The sequence below is a fragment of the Convolutriloba macropyga genome, chromosome 10 (assembly GCF_964194025.1).
Source record: "Convolutriloba macropyga chromosome 10, txConMacr16.3, whole genome shotgun sequence".
Classification (NCBI taxonomy): domain Eukaryota; kingdom Metazoa; phylum Xenacoelomorpha; order Acoela; family Convolutidae; genus Convolutriloba; species Convolutriloba macropyga.
In genome coordinates, this window is record NC_134477.1 from 38,581,722 (window position 1) to 38,606,021 (window position 24,300).

Sequence of the window (24,300 nt, forward strand, 5' to 3'; positions counted from 1 at the left end):
AGATTTATTCTTAATGTCAGATTCATTCTAGACACTAAATCGGCTAACATAGCTGGAGAATTATTCGGCTTATTGCCATTTAATTCAATCGGCCCTTTCGGTGCTCTGTGGAATAGCCAACCTGGTTCCCCCAATGGAGAAGGTGTCCTGGATTTTGGATGCAATCCACCAGTGTCTCGCCTCCATCTTCCGATCACTGGCTAGTGTAACTGTCACGTCTGGAATGGGGTCCACTAATCTGCATAACAATTTTAATTGTGCAGCCAGAGAATAAATGGGAGTTAATACTTTTTAAACAAGTAAATTCGATATAAAGGCAAAAAGCTTAAACTTGCTTGCAACAAATAAAAAATAATAATCAATTAATCTTTTAAAAATAATACACGTGTAAAATAATTCGCTGTTAATTTGGATTCATACTTTAAAAGCACACCAATTTCTATGTTTTTCTTCGTAAAAACAGAAAAAAACTTTTAAACGCTCCAGTCTTACTGTTTAACGGAAACAAGTTGAAAGAATTTATAAAAAAATGTCTGAAATTAGCGATGTTAATTGAGAAAGCCAAGAAAGCGGAAATAAAAGTGCGCCGACGTAAAAGCAAGCCGAACGTTATTAAACAAACGCTGAGAAAAATGCAAGGTGATTAAAATCAAGGTGGTAAATTGTAATTTACTTATAATGTATTCCATATTCTATTTCAAATAAACACAAATGTCATCTTCTCTGCATCGCAACAATGGCCATGCCTTTCTCTATCATTATAGCTCTAATTTATAAATTATAATATAGCTCACTTGAAATTCCTTATGAAATTCGGCTTACTTGACTATCGGATTGATTGCCGGCCACGTCGAACACAGTATTGGCCGACGGGGCGTTTAACAGTCAACCGATAGGGCGTTTAACCGACAATCAAAACCGACAACCAAAAATAATAAATTTAAGCCGATAATATAAAGACAAATGAGCAATAAGATTAATTCCAAAGCTTTAATTGGCTATCCGAAGGTCTATCCTGTCGGTTAAAACGGTCGGTAAAATTTCTCACTTTTTCCTTGTTGGCTAAACACCCTGTCGGCCAATTTTCCTAATACTTTAATTATGACACTTGATCTTTACATTGTTCGCCCTACTCACAGATTGGTCCTTTTTCGCATCACGTATTTCCACAACAAAAAAAACTACCTATGTGGTATCAATAAGGGGCGGCACCTGTGTCAGGACAAATACCGAATGCCAAATTACCCAATGCGCAAAAATAGACCAAATGCACCCGTCATTTTTCCCTATTCTTAAAAATCTCGACCAGTTGATACTTTTGACGCAACGGACCAATTTATCATTGAACCTTAATTTTTCCGTGTGTAATACAATCAAATTGAGTTATCCTACAGCATAGACTTTATTGCGGAATAATAACCATTAATAATAATAAATGATAAATTGATCGAGCGTGCTTATCAAAACAAGCAATTAAATATTTTGAGATTTTTCTTTTACCAATCCTTATAAACAAGAAAATTTGTATTTACTGGCCAAAGTAAATAGTTTTTACTCACCACAGTAGTTTTTTAGGATGGGGTTAAAATTTTATTCAAAAAAATAAAGAACTTGATTTCGTAGTTCAGCAATTTAGTGACTGAAAAATAGTTATAATTGTCAACTAGATTAAATCTGTAATATGAAGAAGGATTGTCGTGTTATCACAGTAAATCAAAAAACGTAAAAGGTGTTCATTAAAAGAGTGTCTATTTGTATGGTGCGTATTATGCGGCCCAAAAGCACGTGCTGCATACGATAATTTAGATTACGTACGTTTGTACGTTTTGTAAGTGCACAATGTTTTATTATTCTATATCGTAGCGCATATAGGTATGTGTTTTCAAACAGGTGCTTTATTATTGATCTCTTCAATGTTCGAGGTGTCGGCTGTTTTTTGTTATTACCCCTTACACACTAAAAAATGTGCAGGTAAAGATACTCAAAAATTCAGGTAAGTTTACCTGAACTGTGCACGTAATTGGGCTTTCCTGCACGCTGCCTGACCGTACCTGTAATTTCAGGTAAAATTACCTGAAAAATTCAGGTAGTCCTGACAAAAATTGAGATAAATTTACCTGCACATTTTACCCTAATTAAACTTTCTAAATTGTCAAAGAAGGAGTTTAATTATAAAACTAAATTTTGCAATTTTAGCATGGAAAAAATCATTTGAAATCTTCATGAGAACGTTTTAACAGTCTAAAGATATGATTTAAAAATTATTTTTTCAAAATGCAGTTTTTCTAGAAATTTTTTGCTTCAAATTTATCCATTAAAAATAACTAAAAATGCAAGTAATTTACCTGAACGGTGTGCAGGTGAGCAAATTTGGGAAAAATTGCGCAGGTTAACTTTACCTGCACATGGTCTTACCTGCACAGTGTTCAAGTAAAGCTACAATATATTATTTAGTGTGTATTTTAGCAGTGGAAGAAAATCTCCAAAAATATTCCTTAGCACTCTAGTTCTTCAGCACCAATTCTAGCATAATCAGCGCTTCATTTCTCGGAAATTTTGCTGCATTTTTTTTTAATTTTCAGCTACAATTAATTGATTGAGCGCATTTTCCGGAAAAATTTGAGCAAAATCCGAAGCAAAAAATTACCTGCACACTGTTCAAGTAAATTTACAATACATTATTTAGTGTGTGTTTTAGCAGTGGAAGAAAAATCTCCAAAATATATTCATTAGCACTCTAGTTCTTCAGCACCAATTCCAGCATAATCAGCGCTTAATTTCTCAACATTTTTACCACTTTTTTTGAATTTACAGCTATAAATTTTGATTGAGCGTATTTTTCGGAAAAATTTGAGCAAAATCCGAAGCAAAAAATTACCTGCACACTGTTCAAGTAAATTTGATATCCTTTTTTAGTGTGTGTTTTAGCAGTGGAAGAAAAATCTCCAAAATATATTCCTTAGCACTCTAGTTCTTCATCACCAATTCCAGCATAATCAGCGCTTAATTTCTCAAAAAATGTTTACCACTTTTTGTAAATATACAGCTATAAATTTTGATTGAGCGTATTTTTCGGAAAAATTTGAGCAAAATCTGAAGCAAAAAATTTTCTGCATACTGTTCAAGTAAACTTAGTATATATTATTCAGTGTGTATTTTAGCATTGGAAGAAAAATCTTCAAAAAATTTTCTCTGCACTCTAGTTCTTCAGCACCAATTCCAGCATAATCAGCGCTTAATTTCTCGGAAAGTGTGCTGGTTTTTTTTTATTTTTCAGCTATAATTAACTGCTTGAGAGCATTTTTCGGAAAAATTTGAGCAAAATCCTAAGCAAAAAATTACCTGCACACTGTTCAAGTAAATTAACTATACATTATTTAGTGTGTATTTTAGCAGTGGAAAAAAATCTCCAAAATATATTCCTTAGCACTCTAGTTCTTCAGCACCAGTTCCAGCATAACCAGCGCTTAATTTCTCGGAAAGTTTGCTGTTTTTTTAAAAAAATTTTCAGCTACAGTTAATAGAGTGAGCCCATTTTCCGGAAAAATTTGAACAAAATCCGAAGCAAAAAATTACCTGCACACTGTTCAAGTAAATTAACTATACATTATTTAGTGTGTATTTTAGCAGTGGAAAAAAATCTCTAAAATATATTCCTCAGCACTGTAGTTCTTCAGCACCAATTCTAGCATAATCAGCGCTTCAGTTTTTGGAAAATTTGCTGGACTTTTTTAACTTTTCAGCTGCAATGAATTGATTGAGCGTATTTTTCGGAAAAATTTGAGCAAATCCGAAGCAAAAAATTACCTGCACACTGTTCAAGTAAATTTGATATCCTTTTTTAGTGTGTGTTTTAGCAGTGGAAGAAAAATCTCCAAAAAATATTCCTTAGCACTCTAGTTCTTCAGCACCAATTCCAGCATAATCAGCGCTTAATTTCTCAAAAAATGTTTACCACTTTTTTCAAATTTACAGCTATAAATTTTGATTGAGCGTATTTTTCGGAAAAATTTGAGCAAAATCTGAAGCAAAAAATTTTCTGCATACTGTTCAAGTAAATTTGATATCCTTTTTTTAGTGTGTGTTTTAGCAGTGGAAGAAAAATCTCCAAAAAATTTTCCTCAGTACTCTAGTTCTGCAGCACCAATTCCAGCATAATCAAAGCTTAATTTCTCAGAAAGTTTGCTGTTTTTTAAAAAAATTTTCAGCTACAGTTAATAGAGTGAGCCCATTTTCCGGAAAAATTTGAACAAAATCCGAAGCAAAAAATTACCTGCACACTGTTCAAGTAAATTAACTATACAATATTCAGTGTGTATTTTAGCAGTGGAAAAAAATCTCTAAAATATAGTCCTCAGCACTGTAGTTCTTCAGCACCAATTCTAGCATAATCAGCGCTTCAGTTCTTGGAAAATTTGCTGGACTTTTTTAAATTTTCAGCTGCAATGAATTGATTGAGCGTTTTTTTCGGAAAAATTTGAGCAAAATCTGAAGCAAAAAATTTTCTGCATACTGTTCAAGTAAATTTGATATCCTTTTTTTAGTGTGTGTTTTAGCAGTGGAAGAAAAATCTCCAAAAAATTTTCCTCAGTACTCTAGTTCTGCAGCACCAATTCCAGCATAATCAAAGATTAATTTCTCAGAAAGTTTGCTGTGTTTTTTAAATTTTCAGCAACAGTTAAAAGAGTGAGCGGAGTTTCCGGAGAAAGTTGAGCAAAATCCGAAGCAAAAAACTCGCTGCACGCTGTTCAAGTAAACTTAGTATATATTATTCAGTGTGTATTTTAGCATTGGAAGAAAAACCTTCAAAAAATTTTCTCTGCACTCTAGTTCTTCAGCACCAATTCCAGCATAATCAGCGCTTAATTTCTCGGAAAGTGTGCTGGTTTTTTTATTTTTCAGCTATAATTAACTGCTTGAGCGCATTTTTCGGAAAAATTTGAGCAAAATCCGAAGCAAAAAATTACCTGCACACTGTTCAAATAAATTTACTATACGCTATTTAGTGTGTGTTTTAGCACTGGAAGAAAAACCTCCAAAAAATATTCCTCAGCACTGTAGTTCTTCGGCACCAATTCTAGCATAATCAGCGCTTCATTTCTCGGAAAATTTTCTGGACTTTTTTAAAAATTTTCAGCTGCAATTAATTGATTGATCGCATTTTCCGGAAAAATTTGAGCAAAATCCGAAGCAAAAAATTACCTGCACACTGTTCAAGTAAATTAACTATACATTTTTTAGTGTGTGTTTCAGCAGTGGAAAAAAATCTCCAAAATATATTCCTTAGCACTGTAGTTCTTCAGCACCAATTCTAGCATAATCAGCGCTTCAGTTCTTGGAAAATTTGCTGGACTTTTTTTAAGTTTTCAGCTGCAATGAATTGATTGATCGCATTTTCCGGAAAAATTTTAGCAAAATCCGAAGCAAAAAATTAGCTGCACACTGTTCAAGTGAATTTACTATATATTATTTAGTGTGTGTTTTAGCAGTGGAAGAAAAACCTCCAAAGAATATTTCTCAGCACTGTAGTTCTTCAGAACCAATTCTAGCATAATCAGCGCTTAATTTCTCGAAAAGTGTGCTGGTTTTTTTATTTTTCAGCTATAATTAACTGCTTGAGCGCATTTTTCGGAAAAATTTGAGCAAAATCCGAAGCAAAAAATTACCTGCACACTGCTCAAATAAATTTACTATACGCTATTTAGTGTGTGTTTTAGCACTGGAAGAAAAACCTCCAAAAAATATTCCTCAGCACTGTAGTTCTTCAGCACCAATTCTAGCATAATCAGCGCTTCATTTCTCGGAAAATTTTCTGGACTCTTTTAAAAATTTTCAGCTGCAATTAATTGATTGATCGCATTTTCCGGAAAAATTTGAGCAAAATCCGAAGCAAAAAATTACCTGCAAACTGTTCAAGTAAATTAACTATAAATTATTTAGTGTGTATTTTAGCACTGGAAGAAAAATCTTGAAAAAAATTCCTCTGCACTCTAGTTCTTCAGCACCAATTCCAGCATAATCAGCGCTTAATTTCTCGGAAAGTTTGCTGGTTTTTTTCAGCTATAATTAACTGCTTGAGCGCATTTTTCGGAAAAATTTGAGCAAAATCCGAAGCAAAAAATTACCTGCACACTGCTCAAATAAATTTACTATACGCTATTTAGTGTGTGTTTTAGCACTGGAAGAAAAACCTCCAAAAAATATTCCTCAGCACTGTAGTTCTTCAGCACCAATTCTAGCATAATCAGCGCTTCAGTTCTTGGAAAATTTGCTGGACTTTTCTAAATTTTCAGCTATAATTAATTGCTTGAGCGCATTTTTCGGAAAAATTTGAGCAAAATCCGAAGCAAAAAATTACCTGCCACTGTTCAATTAAATTAACTATACATTTTTTAGTGTGTGTTTCAGCAGTGGAAAAAAATCTCCAAAATATATTCCTTAGCACTGTAGTTCTTCAGCACCAATTCTAGCATAATCAGCGCTTCAGTTCTTGGAAAATTTGCTGGACTTTTTTTAAGTTTTCAGCTGCAATGAATTGATTGATCGCATTTTCCGGAAAAATTTTAGCAAAATCCGAAGCAAAAAATTAGCTGCACACTGTTCAAGTGAATTTACTATATATTATTTAGTGTGTGTTTTAGCACTGGAAGAAAAACCTCCAAAAAATATTCCTCAGCACTGTAGTTCTTCAGAACCAATTCTAACATAATAAGCGCTTCATTTCTCGGAAAATTTGCCGGATTTTTTAAAAAATTTTTAGCTGCAATTAATTGATTGATCGCATTTTCCGGAAAAACTTGAGCAAAATCCGAAGCAAAAAATTGCCTGCACACTGTTCAAGTAAATTAACTATAAATTATTTAGTGTGTATTTTAGCACTGGAAGAAAAATCTTGAAAAAAAATTCCTCTGCACTCTAGTTTTTCAGCACCATTTCCAGTATAATCAGTGCTTAAATTCTGGGAAATATTGCCGGTTTTTTTATTTTTCAGCTATAATTAATTGCTTGAGCGCATTTTTCGGAAAAATTTGAGCAAAATCCGAAGCAAAAAATTACCTGCACACTGTTCAAGTAAATTTACTATGTATTATTCAGTGTGTATTTTAGCAGTGGAAGAAAAATCTTCAAAAAATTTTCTCTGCACTCTAGTTCTTCAGCACCAATTCCAGCATAATCAGCGCTTAATTTCTCGGAAAGTTTGCTGGTTTTTTTTCAGCTATAATTAACTGGTTGAGCGCTTTTTTCGGAAAAATTTGAGCAATATCCGAAGCAAAAAATTACCTGCACACTGTTCAAACAAATTTAATTTACGCTATTTAGTGTGTGTTTTAGCACTGGAAGAAAAACCTCCAAAAAATATTCCTCAGCACTGTAGTTCTTCAGCACCAATTCTAGCATAATCAGCGCTTCATTTCTTGGAAAATTTGCTGGTTTTTTTTAAATTTTCAGCTGCAATTAATTGATTGATCGCATTTTCCGGAAAAATTTGAGCAAAATCCGAAGCAAAAAATTGCCTGCACACTGTTCAAATAAATTAACTATAAATTATTTAGTGTGTATTTTAGCACTGGAAGAAAAATCTTCAAAAAAGTTCCTCTGCACTCTAGTTTTTCAGCACCATTTCCAGTTCAATCAGTGCTTAAATTCTCGGAAATATTGCCGGTTTTTTTATTTTTCAGCTATAATTAAGTGCTTGAGCGCATTTTTCGGAAAAATTTGAGCAAAATCCGAAGCAAAAAATTACCTGCACACTGTTCAAGTAAATTTACTATGTATTATTCAGTGTGTATTTTAGCAGTGGAAGATAAATCTTCAAAAAATTTTCTCTGCACTCTAGTTCTTCAGCACCAATTCCAGCATAATCAGCGCTTAATTTCTCGGAAAGTTTGCTGGTTTTTTTTTCGGCTATAATTAACTGGTTGAGCGCATTTTTCGGAAAAATTTGAGCAATATCCGAAGCAAAAAATTACCTGCACACTGTTCAAACAAATTTAATTTACGCTATTTAGTGTGTGTTTTAGCACTGGAAGAAAAACCTCCAAAAAATATTCCTCAGCACTGTAGTTCTTCAGCACCAATTCTAGCATAATCAGCGCTTCATTTCTTGGAAAATTTGCTGTTTTTTTTTTAAATTTTCATCTGCAATTAATTGATTGATCGCATTTTCCGGAAAAATTTGAGCAAAATCCGAAGCAAAAAATTGCCTGCACACTGTTCAAATAAATTAACTATAAATTATTTAGTGTGTATTTTAGCACTGGAAGAAAAATCTTCAAAAAAATTCCTCTGCACTCTAGTTTTTCAGCACCATTTCCAGTACAATCAGTGCTTAAATTCTCGGAAATATTGCCGGTTTTTTTATTTTTCAGCTATAATTAATTGCTTGAGCGCATTTTTCGGAAAAATTTGAGCAAAATCCGAAGCAAAAAATTACCTGCACACTGTTCAAGTAAATTTACTATGTATTATTCAGTGTGTATTTTAGCAGTGGAAGAAAAATCTTCAAAAAATTTTCTCTGCACTCTAGTTCTTCAGCACCAATTCCAGCATAATCAGCGCTTAATTTCTCGGAAAGTTTGCTGGTTTTTTTCAGCTATAATTAACTGGTTGAGCGCATTTTTCGGAAAAATTTGAGCAATATCCGAAGCAAAAAATTACCTGCACACTGTTCAAACAAATTTAATTTACGCTATTTAGTGTGTGTTTTAGCACTGGAAGAAAAACCTCCAAAAAATATTCCTCAGCACTGTAGTTCTTCAGCACCAATTCTAGCATAATCAGCGCTTCATTTCTTGGAAAATTTGCTGGTTTTTTTTTTAAATTTTCAGCTGCAATTAATTGATTGATCGCATTTTCCGGAAAAATTTGAGCAAAATCCGAAGCAAAAAATTGCCTGCACACTGTTCAAATAAATTAACTATAAATTATTTAGTGTGTATTTTAGCACTGGAAGAAAAATCTTGAAAAAAATTCCTCTGCACTCTAGTTTTTCACCACCATTTCCAGTACAATCAGTGCTTAAGTTCTCGGAAATATTGCCGGTTTTTTTATTTTTCAGCTATAATTAATTGCTTGAGCGCATTTTTCGGAAAAATTTGAGCAAAATCCGAAGCAAAAAATTACCTGCACACTGTTCAAGTAAATTTACTATGTATTATTCAGTGTGTATTTTAGCAGTGGAAGAAAAATCTTCAAAAAATTTTCTCTGCACTCTAGTTCTTCAGCACCAATTCCAGCATAATCAGCGCTTAATTTCTCGGAAAGTTTGCTGGTTTTTTTTTAGCTATAATTAACTGGTTGAGCGCATTTTTCGGAAAAATTTGAGCAATATCCGAAGCAAAAAATTACCTGCACACTGTTCAAACAAATTTAATTTACGCTATTTAGTGTGTGTTTTAGCACTGGAAGAAAAACCTCCAAAAAATATTCCTCAGCACTGTAGTTCTTCAGCACCAGTTCTAGCATAATCAGCGCTTCAATTCTTGGAAAATTTGCTGGTTTTTTTAAATTTTCAGCTGCAATTAATTGATTGATCGCATTTTCCGGAAAAATTTGAGCAAAATCCGAAGCAAAAAATTGCCTGCACACTGTTCAAATAAATTAACTATAAATTATTTAGTGTGTATTTTAGCACTGGAAGAAAAATCTTCAAAAAAATTCCTCTGCACTCTAGTTTTTCAGCACCATTTCCAGTACAATCAGTGCTTAAATTCTCGGAAATATTGCCGGTTTTTTTATTTTTCAGCTATAATTAATTGCTTGAGCGCATTTTTCGGAAAAATTTGAGCAAAATCCGAAGCAAAAAAATTACCTGCATACTGTTCAAGTAAATTTACTATGTATTATTCAGTGTGTATTTTAGCAGTGGAAGAAAAATCTTCAAAAAATTTTCTCTGCACTCTAGTTCTTCAGCACCAATTCCAGCATAATCAGCGCTTAATTTCTCGGAAAGTTTGCTGGTTTTTTTTCAGCTATAATTAACTGGTTGAGCGCATTTTTCGGAAAAATTTGAGCAATATCCGAAGCAAAAAATTATCTGCACACTGTTCAAACAAATTTAATTTACGCTATTTAGTGTGTGTTTTAGCACTGGAAGAAAAACCTCCAAAAAATATTCCTCAGCACTGTAGTTCTTCAGCACCAATTCTAGCATAATCAGCGCTTCATTTCTTGGAAAATTTGCTGGTTTTTTTTTTAAATTTTCAGCTGCAATTAATTGATTGATCGCATTTTCCGGAAAAATTTGAGCAAAATCCTAAGCAAAAAAATTACCTGCACACTGTTCAAGTAAATTCACTATGTATTATTCAGTGTGTATTTTAGCAGTGGAAGAAAAATCTTCAAAAAATTTTCTCTGCACTCTAGTTCTTCAGCACCAATTCCAGCATAATCAGCGCTTAATTTCTCGGAAAGTTTGCTGGTCTTTTTCAGCTATAATTAACTGGTTGAGCGCATTTTTCGGAAAAATTTGAGCAATATCCGAAGCAAAAAATTATCTGCACACTGTTCAAACAAATTTAATTTACGCTATTTAGTGTGTGTTTTAGCACTGGAAGAAAAACCTCCAAAAAATATTCCTCAGCACTGTAGTTCTTCAGCACCAATTCTAGCATAATCAGCGCTTCATTTCTTGGAAAATTTGCTGGTTTTTTTTTAAATTTTCAGCTGCAATTAATTGATTGATCGCATTTTCCGGAAAAATTTGAGCAAAATCCGAAGCAAAAAATTGCCTGCACACTGTTCAAATAAATTAACTATAAATTATTTAGTGTGTATTTTAGCACTGGAAGAAAAATCTTGAAAAAAATTCCTCTGCACTCTAGTCTTTCAGCACCATTTCCAGTACAATCAGTGCTTAAATTCTCGGAAATATTGCCGGTTTTTTTATTTTTCAGCTATAATTAATTGCTTGAGCGCATTTTTCGGAAAAATTTGAGCAAAATCCGAAGCAAAAAATTACCTGCACACTGTTCAAGTAAATTTACTATGTATTATTCAGTGTGTATTTTAGCAGTGGAAGAAAAATCTTCAAAAAATTTTCTCTGCACTCTAGTTCTTCAGCACCAATTCCAGCATAATCAGCGCTTAATTTCTCGGAAAGTTTGCTGGTTTTTTTAGCTATAATTAACTGGTTGAGCGCATTTTTCGGAAAAATTTGAGCAATATCCGAAGCAAAAAATTACCTGCACACTGTTCAAACAAATTTATTTTACGCTATTTAGTGTGTGTTTTAGCACTGGAAGAAAAACCTCCAAAAAATATTCCTCAGCACTGTAGTTCTTCAGCACCAATTCTAGCATAATCAGCGCTTCATTTCTTGGAAAATTTGCTGTTTTTTTTTTAAAATTTTCAGCTGCAATTAATTGATTGATCGCATTTTTCGGAAAAATTTGAGCAAAATCCGAAGCAAAAAATTACCTGCACACTGTTCAAGTAAATTAACTATACATTATTTTGTGTGTATTTTAGCAGTGGAAAAAAATCTCCAAAATATATTCCTTAGCACTCTAGTTCTTCAGCACCAGTTTCAGCATAACCAGCGCTTAATTTCTTGGAAAGTTTGCTGTTTTTTTTTAAATTTTCAGCTACAGTTAATAGAGTGAGCCCATTTTCCGGAAAAATTTGAGCAAAATCCGAAGCAAAAAATTACCTGCACACTGTTCAAGTAAATTAACTATACATTATTTAGTGTGTATTTTAGCAGTGGAAAAAAATCTCCAAAATATATTCCTCAGCACTGTAGTTCTTCAGCACCAATTCTAGCATAATCAGCGCTTCATTTCTTGGAAAATTTGCTGGACTTTTTTTAAATTTTCAGCTGCAATTAATTGATTGATCGCATTTTTCGGAAAAATTTGAGCAAAATCCGAAGCAAAAAATTACCTGCACACTGTTCAAGTAAATTAACTATACATTATTTAGTGTGTATTTTAGCAGTGGAAAAAAATCTCCAAATTATATATTCCTTAGCACTCTAGTTCTTCAGCACCAGTTCCAGCATAACCAGCGCTTAATTTCTCGGAAAGTTTGCTGTTTTTTTAAAAACATTTTCAGCTACAGTTAATAGAGTGAGCCCATTTTCCGGAAAAATTTGAACAAAATCCGAAGCAAAAAATTACCTGCACACTGTTCAAGTAAATTAACTATAAAATATTTAGTGTGTATTTTAGCAGTGGAAAAAAATCTCCAAAATATATTCCTCAGCACTGTAGTTCTTCAGCACCAATTCTAGCATAATCAGCGCTTCAGTTCTTGGAAAATTTGCTGGACTTTTTTAAATTTTCAGCTGCAATTAATTGATTGATCGCATTTTCCGGAAAAATTTGAGCAAAATCCTAAGCAAAAAATTACCTGCACACTGTTCAAGTAAATTAACTATACATTATTTAGTGTGTATTTTAGCAGTGGAAAAAATCTCCAAAATATATTCCTTAGCACTCTAGTTCTTCAGCACCAGTTCCAGCATAACCAGCGCTTAATTTCTCGGAAAGTTTGCTGTTTTTTTAAATTTTCAGCTACAGTTAATAGAGTGAGCCCATTTTCCGGAAAAATTTGAGCAAAATCCGAAGCAAAAAATTACCTGCACACTGTTCAAGTAAATTAACTATACGTTATTTAGTGTGTATTTTAGCAGTGGAAAAAAATCTCCAAAATATATTCCTCAGCACTGTAGTTCTTCTGCACCAATTCTAGCATAATCAGCGCTTCATTTCTTGGAAAATTTGCTGGACTTTTTTTAAATTTTCAGCTGCAATTAATTGATTGATCGCATTTTTCGGAAAAATTTGAGCAAAATCCGAAGCAAAAAATTATCTGCACACTGTTCAAGTAAATTAACTATACATTATTTAGTGTGTATTTTAGCAGTGGAAAAAAATCTCCAAAATATACTCCTTAGCACTCTAGTTCTTCAGCACCAGTTCCAGCATAACCAGCGCTTAATTTCTCGGAAAGTTTGCTGTTTTTTTAAAAAAATTTTCAGCTACAGTTAATAGAGTGAGCCCATTTTCCGGAAAAATTTGAACAAAATCCGAAGCAAAAAATTACCTGCACACTGTTCAAGTAAATTAACTATATATTATTTAGTGTGTATTTTAGCAGTGGAAAAAAATCTCCAAAATATATTCCTCAGCACTGTAGTTCTTCAGCACCAATTCTAGCATAATCAGCGCTTCAGTTCTTGGAAAATTTGCTGGACTTTTCTAAATTTTCAGCTGCAATTAATTGATTGATCGCATTTTCCGGAAAAATTTGAGCAAAATCCTAAGCAAAAAATTACCTGCACACTGTTCAAGTAAATTAACTATACATTATTTAGTGTGTATTTTAGCAGTGGAAAAAATCTCCAAAATATATTCCTTAGCACTCTAGTTCTTCAGCACCAGTTCCAGCATAACCAGCGCTTAATTTCTCGGAAAGTTTGCTGTTTTTTTTAAAAAATTTTCAGCTACAGTTAATAGAGTGAGCCCATTTTCCGGAAAAATTTGAACAAAATCCGAAGCAAAAAATTACCTGCACACTGTTCAAGTAAATTAACTATACATTATTTAGTGTGTATTTTAGCAGTGGAAAAAAATCTCCAAAAAATATTCCTCAGCACTGTAGTTCTTCAGCACCAATTCTAGCATAATCAGCGCTTCAGTTCTTGGAAAATTTGCTGGACTTTTTTAAATTTTCAGCTGCAATTAATTGATTGATCGCATTTTCCGGAAAAATTTGGGCAAAATCCTAAGCAAAAAATTACCTGCACACTGTTCAAGTAAATTAACTATACATTATTTAGTGTGTATTTTAGCAGTGGAAAAAATCTCCAAAATATATTCCTTAGCACTCTAGTTCTTCAGCACCAGTTCCAGCATTACCAGCGCTTAATTTCTGGAAAAGTTTGCTGTTTTTTTTAAAGTTTTCAGCTACAGTTAATAGAGTGAACCCATTTTCCGGAAAAATTTGAACAAAATCCGAAGCAAAAAATTACCTGCACACTGTTCAAGTAAATTAACTATAAATTATTTAGTGTGTATTTTAGCAGTGGAAGAAAAATCCGGAAAAAAAGTCCTCTGCACTCTAGTTTTTCAGCACCAATTCCAGTATAATCAGCGCTTAAATTCTCGGAAATTTGGCCGGTTTTTTTATTTTTCAGCTATAATTAATTGCTTGAGCGCATTTTTCGGAAAAATTTGATCAAAATCCGAAACAAAGTTACCTGCACACTGTTCAAATAAATTCATTGAAAAGACGGAAATCATGAATGGCCAAGTTGAGGAACGAAAAAGAAGCGGACGGTACGGTACCAAAACAAAATACGAAAGGAAAAAGATAACGTAATTTTTTTATGGGCGAGATGTTGTGAATTTTTTTACAGCTTTTCTCCGTATTGAGTGTCACTCAATTAGCGAACCTTCGATTGAAAATAATAATTTTGACGAATTTGCGAAAATATTATGCCTTTGTCCAATTTTTTCAAATTTTGGTCTTTTTTTTAGCAAATTCTTGATTACGGAACGGTGATCCAGTAATCTGGACGGTTTTAAGCTTGAGAGTACGGTTTATCAAAATTCGGTATTGATTTTCTAAATTTTTGATTTGCCTCAAAATCGACCAAAAATTTTCAAAATTAAACAATTTAGCATTATGTTCTCACATTTTTTCTCATATCTGAGGTTAATTTTTTGCTATATAAACATAATGGACCAATTTGTCTGAACTTCCCAACTTTCGACCAAAAATTTTCAAACTCCATGTTTTTTTCTCAAAAGCAACGTTTTAAAGCAACGTATTAGTAGACAAAGCAACTTGTCATCACGCTTTTGTATTGGCAGGATCATAGCAACAAGAGAGAGTTTAGACGGCAACGTTTTTTTGATGCTCTTTTACAGGTTTTTTGTCTGATGTTATTGACCTCAGAACCGGTTCATATTCGATCAACAATTGTCCAAAGAACCTAAAAATATTAAGCCGAAAACCGCATTATTCGATAAATATCGTGGTTATATTTACATAAAATTAGGTTATACGAACTTTTTCTGAACTTTATACGTAAATTGGAACGTATTATATTCGATTGAAATGCTTAGTTAAATACTCAATTCTGATTGGCTAATAATCACTCGCTTCACTCAGTAACAAACTTGATGGTTGTAATTAAGTTTTTCAAACGCAAAGGTGACTCAGATAGTTGCTCTTTTCCGCTGGTAATAACATCTCATTTCCTGGTATCACTTCCAAGTGTCTAAGACTAAAAAATTTGTTAATAAAATTGTTGTATTTAATGTATAGTTCTGGATGCTTTTTAAGTCTTCGTTGTGCTTGCTGTTGTGAAACTCCCAAGTCTAACTTTTGCTTTGAATGGCAATTTTACGATAGATCTTACGTCAGGGCTCAGTCGTGTTGTTAAAATGAAGTTTTTTTCACACATTTTTTTCTTGGGAGTCCATTGTTTAACTGCTGGCGCTTCGTCGATTTCCCAGAAAGCTGTAAGCTATCCTCAACTGCGGAAGCAAAAAAATTTTGTCAATTGGAAGTACAGGATTGCTGCAAGTTTTCGCGTCCGCTAACTAACCAGCCAAATAATAATAGTCGTTAAGTAAGGGAGACAAATGGATCCCTAAGTCGGTTGTTCCCAACCCTTAGGTCCTCACAGGGTCCAGCATCCATGATAAGATCTTTTTGAATTGGTCTGTTGAATTCAGTATCTGGTAGTTGTAAGTCTCAAAAGCAACGTTTTAAAGCAACGTATTAGTAGACAAAGCAACTTGTCATCAGGCATTTGTATTGGCAGGATCATAGCAACAAGAGAGAGTTTAGACGGCAACGTTTTTTTGATTCTCTTTTACAGGTTTTTTGTCTGATGTTATTGACCTCAGAATCGGTTCATATTCGATCAACAATTGTCCAAAGAACCTAAAAATATTAAGCCGAAAACCGCATTATTCAATAAATATCGTGGTTATATTTACTTAAAATTAGGTTATACGAACTTTTTCTGAACTTTATACGTAAATTGGAACGTATTTTATTCGATTGAAATGCTTAGTTAAATACTCAATTCTGATTGGCTAATAATCTCTCGCTTCACTCAGTAACAAACTTGATGGTTGTAATTAAGTTTTTCAAACGCAAAGGTGACTCAGATAGTTGCTCTTTTCCACTGTTAATAACATCTCATTTCCTGGTATCACTTCCAAGTGTCTAAGACTAAAAAATTTGTTAATGAAATCGTTGTATTTAATGTATAGATCTGGATGCTTTTTAAGTCTTCGTTGTGCTTGCTGTTGTGAAACTCCCAAGTCTCTAACTTTTGCTTTGAATGGCAATTTTACGATAGATCTTACGTCAGGGCTCCGTCGTGTTGTTAAAATGAAGTTTTTTTTCACACATTCTTTTCTTGGGAGTCCATTGTTTAACTGCTGGCGCTTCGTCGATTTCCCAGAAAGCTGTAAGCTATCCTCAACTGCGGAAGCAAAACAATTTTTTAAATTGGAAGTACAGGATTGCTGCAAGTTTTCGCGTCCGCTAACGAACCAGCCAAATTTTAATAGTTGTTAAGTAAGAGAGACAAATGGATCCTTAAGTCGGTTGTTCCCAACCTTTAGGTCCTCATTGGGTCCAGCATCCATGATAAGATCTTTTTGAGATCGTCTGTTGAATTCAATATCTGGTAGTTGTAAGTCTCTAACTGCCTGCCAACTGTCTGTGTTGACATTCGGCAAAGTCAAATCAGTTGTCATCTTTATTAAACCTGAAGCCCATAGATACTCTGCTTATCGGTTGGAGGTCAATATATCCGGGATTATTTGACAATTCATTTCCCGGACAGAAACACGAGTGTTGTTTCTCTTCCACTTTAGCTGAGGCCTTTGTACTGCAGCTTCTGTTATGAGACTGTTCAGGGACGCTGAATAAGAATTGCTTGCATTAAAAAAATTTCTCTTCTGACATTTACCGACACAATCGCTGTCTGAAGAAAGATGTCCTGTCTTGTCTTCATGGATCAGAGCTGTGGTTATCTTGTTTTCGGCTGTCAGTTGTCGGTTGTTGCTGCTGGAGGTCTCTGCGCATACCTTTTACTGTTCCTTGATAATGGTTTTGCAGCCGTTTCTATTCAACGTGTTTACCTGGGCGTTGCTCGGATGTATGTCTTCTCTATGTATCAATCTTTGTATGCTTTTGTCCATATAGTTGGCACGAAGAACCATTGCAGTTTTCTGATTGGTGTGCTGGTTGAGGACAATTGAAACAGTCCTCTAACATTGATCTTTGAGATTGCTCCCTGACACCTAAAATTTCAATTTTTCCACACCTTAAAATGCTTCGCACTTATTCAAAACCTTCGCAATTTTTGTTCATGTTGTGATATGCGTGTGAAGTTGCCATTATGTATAATTTTTATGGCGATCTGATCTTCTATCGTTAATTTCTAGACTGCTGGTTTGTGCTGCTGACTCCAGGGCTTGAAGGCTGTCCTTTAAGGAAACCATTAACTCGTTGTATGTCTGCTGTTGCTTACTTTTAGAAGAAAGCTCCTTTCGGGTTTCTGAGGGCAGTTTCTCCGCAATCAAGTAGACAAACAAGAAATCCTGGTGCTCCCATTTTCAGTAGAAAAGGTCTATGTTCTTCCATCGGGTCTAAAAGTTTTCGTAGTTCTCTGCTATTATCTGTAGGCGCTGCCCGATGCGGGACAATTACATGAATATGAGCTCTCAATATCAATCAATTTTTGTTGTATCGGTTCTGCAAAAATCCATTGCCACACTGAAATTGTCGTCAATGACAGTAATTGATGTCAACGTCTTCGAGGCTTCTGTATCCACCAAGGACTTCAAAAATTGCAATCTTAAGCCGTTAATTGATTCTTGCCGATTACTGCTCCCTTGAAACGATCGCCGAAAGAGATCAACCGTGTACCTTCCAGAAAAACTCGGCAGATCGAGCGTTCTGCGAGTTTCTTGAAGGCGTGATGCTTCCAGTAGACAGCGGTTGTCCTGTACGGAGTTCCCTGCCGTCCTCTTCTGAACAAAACGATGACAAAAATAGTATTTTTGCAGATCTTGTCATCAAACTACTTTGTCTAAACAATTTTGTCATCCAAATTGTCAGCATCCTCGAAATAAGACTGAATATTCTGATTCTGCTGAGATAGGAACGATTGCTTCTTCCTCAAATGTTCTTTTTTGGCTGCAGTCTGACTAAATCGTTTTCAAAGAGAATGGAATGAAATTTGTTCTTGATAATCTCAGCTTTATTGAAGAGTTTTGTTGAAAATCCTCTGTCTGCACCACGTGACCTTCGAAGGATGTCAAGGCTTTCTGAAATGATTTCACGCTGCTGTTGTGCCTTGCTGCTCTTTGTGTTGGTTTGGATGATGATTTTTTTTGGCTGATTTGTTGTCTTTTTTGTACCTTTATTAAATAAGTGGGTTTCATGTCGCGAAAAGCTAAAAAAAGAAAGAAAATCGGACGCAAATGATTGTCAGGTAGGGTTTTATTTATCCCCAGTAATAAGAGATGCCAGTTTTTTTGCGAGAATTTAGTCTTAGTACTTCAGGGGAAAAACTATTCAAACAAAAATCAAGTTCTTGATGAGAACTAGAGAGAGATTGGCTTCCCCCAAAATTTTTACCAAAAAAACTAGCAAAACCTTGAGTATGTAGTTTCCTCAGGGGATATCAGGTACTGGGTCCCTCGGTTAGGTTAATCAACCTTCTTATTCAGGTCAATCAAATTGAATGACATATGGGGGATGATAGGTTCTAGTCGGGGGTCCACTTTAATGTTCGCCTTCTAAGTTTCCCCGTATAGATTATTAGTAAAATTAGCAAAAGACAGGAAACCTTGGTGCTTAATGCTTTTTTTTGTTTTATCCTGAACCTAATCTTCGTCGGAAGATTGAATGTTGCGGTCCAACACTTATTTTGTATGAAATAGACTTGCTTTAAGCGCCTTCAATGCCTAAGTGCTTTATGCTTAAGAAGAACTTATCTAAAAGAGCAAAAAGAACTTATCTTATGCTTAAGAAGAACTATCTTTATGCTTAAGAAGAGCTTATCTAAAAAGGTAACAAGTTTTCGTGATAAAATCAGATGTCTTAATCAGATCTCAAAAAGGTTTCGTAGTTCAAATCACGCCGTAATTTATTGTTACATTGGTTGAAGAAGTGATCTGAAATGCTGGTTGGTCAAGTTTATTTACTGCAACATGTACGAATATGTTCATATTACCAAAAAAGCGGACTTATGAACAGATTTTTGTTCGCACCATGAAAAATAATGCTCGACCGATGAATTGTCACTGAACTATGAAATTGCTAATGCTCATCCCAAAAAAATGGTTGACATCATAAAAGAGTTTTGCTCGAAACAAAAAGAAACTTGTTTCGGCTTCAAAAAGGAAGCTCAACTATGAAATTATAGTAAAAGAAAGCAGTCCGCTCTATAATTATTGAGTCACTGGATCTTTTGTGTGAGGGCGAGGGCGTTTAATGTTTAAAGATCAAATTGGAAAATATCTGAATTGTTGGCTATTGTTACTAAATGATGCGTTTAATTTGTCGAACTTTCAAACGTACGTTCAATAACTAATACTACAAATGTAGAGTCAGCTCCGGAATCCAGTGTAATTGTTGACACTCTATTGTGAAATTTAACGAGTCTGCTTTTTTTGCTACTAGTCTTGTAGCTGTCAAAACTATCGCTACTATTCCTTTTTTTCTACTATTCATGCCCAAAATTTAACTAATTATCTTAACTCCTCTTACTGGTCTACTTTTCTCTGCTGGGTAGTGTTTTATTTTTCTTTAAGTTCCTCTCATCCTGTGCTCCTGTGCTACTCTTCCATTTTCTCAAATTTTCGGCTTCAATCAATGCGGTGATCAACAGTGACTATATGATAATGGGTTTATTACAGATTGTCTTTGCTGACTGGCAGCGTACTGGAACAACCCACGAGTAAATTCCGGAGTAATAATGGTTCCAGTGGCAGAGATAAAAAAACAGCAGAGATAACAAAACACCAAATAACCACTGTCATTTTTTGTTATGTTTTCTCCAAAATTCCACTTAAAACTCACTGTTAGCTTTCACTGTGAGCGACATCAAAAATTGACTCACAAAGTCGTTTGCTATTGTTTTTCGAAACTTACAAAAATTTTCATGAAATATATGTGAACAGAGAAAGGAATCAAAAAGTAACTTTCGAAACTGAAAACATGAGAAAATAAAGACTTTATTTATTCCGCGAAGACTACAAAATTGGAGCCCTTTTCATGGCGGAGTAATAATACTAGTATTATAATGACTGATTGTTATACTATGACAGAGTAATAATCATAAATTGTTCATTTTCCGATCCTAATGTATTAAAAAGTATATTTATTGCATGCAATTACAAATACATTTAAACGAAACAAAAAGCATACGCATCAGTTGATCCGATTTCAGGTGCATCTTTTTCTTGTATTATCGGTGTACTGTTTTTTTCAGAAATACAAGGCAATATAAAGAACATTACAAAACTTGAACTATGATTCTAGACTTTTTAAAAAAGCATGCAAGTTCTCTGATTGCAGGGGGCTTAAAATGTAACGCATACCTTAAAGAAAACGTTTAACATCTTTTTTATCAATGATGTATTTTTGTAAAACAACTATGACAAAAATTTTGCCGATCGATCTGTCATTTTTAGGATTTTATCTCATTTAAAGTACTCATCTAAAGTTTTATTAAATGAGATATCATTAAAAAAAGTACTGGTTAAGTGTTACACTAGAATCCGAAAACAAACTCAACGATTTTCATAGCTTCCCATTTTCAATCTTGTTGATTCACTGCCAAAAAGTCCACTTAAATCGTAACAAAGTAAATTTATTTTCTAGTATCTCCTAGTATTTTCTAGTATTACTTTAAGTATCTCCTAGGTTGAGAAATCATTGCCATTCTCCGCTAATTAAGTAAAGAATTCTGTGTGAATATATAAATGTGGCGAATGTGTTGAAGTACAAAAATCAGCTGTCTCCTAGAGGTGAACTTTCATAAACTCACTGCAGCTTCAATTCGTAGAGGACCTTTGGTTAAATTCCCTCGTAAAAACTGCATATAACTTCATTCCGGGAATTGATTCTTTAAGCTCTAATATCACCGCATGGTACAGTTTAGTTTACCTCTGTTGAGTGATTGCCTCTAACACATTTCCGAGAGTGCGTCTCTTCCTAATGACAGTCTTGGCCCTCTCCCAGTGCTCCCTGGCACGACTGTGGTCGTAGTCATCTTTGTCTTCGTCCCAGTCACTCATAGCATCAATATAGGTAATCCTGATTCACAAAAAATTGAAGATAAAGTTAATTTTTTAAAAAATAAAATATTAAAGAGTCGATATCTTCATCCACAAACCGGATGATTAAAAAACAGCGGTGGGTCCAATGAATTAGTATGGTAACTGATGCATGTTTTGAATCATCTTGCAATAATAACGATAAATTTCGAGTTGAATTCCATAAATTTTTCTTAACTTCTGGCCTACTAATAAAAGGAGTGCTCTTATAGTTGACTGGTGAAAACTGAACAAGCTTTTAGCAATTTTCAGTCGCTCCGTCATTTAATTTATTTAATCCAGCTACAATATTCTAAAGCAATTATTGCTGCGTATTCATAGCTCTTTTCCAGTTGTTAGCGAATGGTAAAACACGTGAAATGACAGCATAAATTGAACCATAAATTGAACAATAAATTACATTGTTCGCAATGAGGAATTACACCTGTAAAAGCCATTAAAAATCACAACCGAATAATTCTCTTTTGTCGTTCATTTTCATGAAAATGGAAGCGAACCAAAACAATCACAATCATTTGATGCAAATTGTATAATTTGTATGAGATAATCCTAATTACTCAGGAAAAACAGAAAAAAATTTTAGTTCTCTTAATTGTACGTTTTTAAACATTGCAAGATTTGAATAATCTTGCAATCACCCTAGGGCATCTCAATAATAATTTTCTCATATCTCACAGTAAGAGCAAAAGATGAAAATTGATGCTCACTAGGATAAAATTTCTTGTTACAGATCATTTGCAAACCCAAATTCACGACCCACTGCTGCAAGACCCGCTTGTGTTGGCAGAGGAAGGGGATCAAAGAATCATTTGGACCATGAACGCAGTGATTCACGTCCCAATTGAAGTTTTCTCATAATGAAGTCTCATAATCTTCAGAAACACGGATATCGAATTGTTTTGATTACTTTGATTTTAAGGGATAGTATCAAAATGGAGAGGTTCCCAATCTGAGTTCACCCTAATATAAGGGAGTTCTATGCAATTTCACGTCACTGAATAGCAGCAGAGGGGAGGTACACCATATAAGGCAGACCCTATGAGGGCTCCTTTTACAGCCTTAAGGTATGAAGAGTTACGGATAATTATATCTGAGCGCGAAGAAGGCTTACCTAGTTCTTTCAGACTAACTGACTCAGTAAAACTCTAAAGGAAGACTTCAATTATAGCGGCGTATAATAGAGTTAACACAGGAGTCAAGGTATTGAGAATACACAGGGCGTGCTCAACTATAAATACAAGACAGACTGAAGTCAGCAGTTAGTCAAGCGGTATATAAAAGAGAATTGAGCATTCTCAATTTCTCAATGGCTGGAGGGAGGCGTACATTCAGTATTTCATCTGCCACATCCATCCAGGGTTGAGAGTTCTTCATCCGAATTTGTGGAATGTAGCTGAAATACGTTGAATGTGTCATCCTCGTCGAATGTAGAAGTCGGTGATTTGTGTCGTCGTCTGAGGTCCATGTCTAGTGAAATCTGTCACTAGATTCGTCAGAGAGTGATCCACATCTTCTCAGGCGTGGAGTTACTAAGAATGCCAGTTACAGGGTGTACTGGCCAGTAACATCAGTCCTGTAAGAGTATCCAGCTCTCTCCCACTGACATGTCAAGAGGATTTGTCTACAGCTGGGTGGAAATTTGTAGTCTTTAGTCTCTGTTTCGTTTGTACAAGGAAACTTCAATTCGTCTCCATCTGGTAAGGATCTCGTTCCGATCGGATTTAACAGCATAACTTTTTATTAGCATCCATTATTAGCGATTAATGTGAGCTACTTAAACCCTTAAAATTTTTAAGTCTAATCCCTACTGAGTAAGTTCCGACCAGAGAAGATACGAAAAAAGATAATGTTCCTGAATACAGACAAAATACAAAAATAAAACATTTTTGAGTATTGGAGAGAGATGTGTCTCTTTTAGGGACAGTGACACTGGGCGTGCGACTGTTCACATTATCGGTGCTCCAACTCGAAGTCCGGGGCCCGATTTTGAGAGTCCAGGAAGAAGTCGAGAAGTTCTTTGTCCCGTGCCAGACAGCAACAAGAGCTGGAGGATACAGATCTGTATTGCAATCCGCTTGCATAGCCATGAGGTGGTGCAGAATCTGCTGTTCCTCTCCTGACGGATCTTGATTGGCCGGCTTGTCCATTATCCAATCTCTCTGGAGGAATTTGAAGGTACGGCGGTGCATACACTTCGTGGCGCCTTCTTCTACACATTAGAGATACTCGATTTGGACGAGAATGGGCGCTGTGTCGTAGCAAAGAAGGGAACAAGGAAGAATTAGTTCTAGGTTCGATGAAAATTCTTCAATCTTCCTTCGTAATATCTAGGGTCAATGATATAATTGTAGCTTGAATCACAAGAAGATGTAATCTTTGTATAAACGAAATGAAGTCTTGAACTGATGTGCATCAATGGATTCATGTAATTAAGGTGATGCTGTACAAAGAGATAGTTTTGAACCGTATGAGGCATTTTCACACGGTTCATTCTTTGGGACTGATTGTTTACAACCATCTATTTGGGATGCAAAAGTTCAAATTGGAGGTAAAAGTGATAGTTTTTTGGTGTTCACAATAGAGAGATATGTCCCTGGTAAAAATTGTGTTGAAAAAATCATTTCGGCAATCTGCCAGTGCCAAAAAGTACTTTGATTTAAACCAAAATCATTATGTGATGCGCGGATTTAGGAGGAAGTGGTCAAAATCGAGGGAGGGGAAGGTTGTTGTCACGTAGCTCCTTTATATATAAGTTCTCGGGCTGTCTTATTGTACAAGTACTCCATCTATGATTAAATGTATGTTTGAGGGGATTAGATACGCAACTATTCTTTTCTGGCACATGAATGCAGTGTTCAGTTCCCATATCTAGAGGATTTGTGATCTGGCGAATTTAAAAGTTGGGTCTGGGAGGTCTGTGAAAAGTGCGTTATATTGGCAGCAGTGGATTTGGTTTCTGCTTGAGGATGAGGGCTGT

The 24,300-nt window shown here is 34.6% G+C and overlaps 1 protein-coding gene across 13 annotated transcripts in view; it reads right to left on the reverse strand.

Annotated features, from left to right (window-relative positions):
• The window catches only part of LOC142348118 (dynein axonemal heavy chain 5-like), a 242,955-nt gene extending 221,295 nt beyond the window's left edge, over positions 1 to 21,660 (reverse strand). For 12 of the 13 annotated variants that reach the window (XM_075399292.1, XM_075399290.1, XM_075399287.1 and 9 more), the window contains exons 1-2: positions 21,154 to 21,660; positions 122 to 238 (exon numbers count right to left, since the gene is read on the reverse strand). In XM_075399292.1, coding sequence (XP_075255407.1) covers positions 122 to 238; positions 21,154 to 21,284 — 248 coding nt within the window. In that variant the 5' untranslated portion in view covers positions 21,285 to 21,660. Of the gene's footprint in view, positions 1 to 121; positions 239 to 1,559; positions 1,807 to 21,153 lie in introns of those variants that run through there. The other variant, XM_075399294.1, reaches the window with a different exon arrangement.
• Positions 21,661 to 24,300: the final 2,640 nt, after the last annotated feature.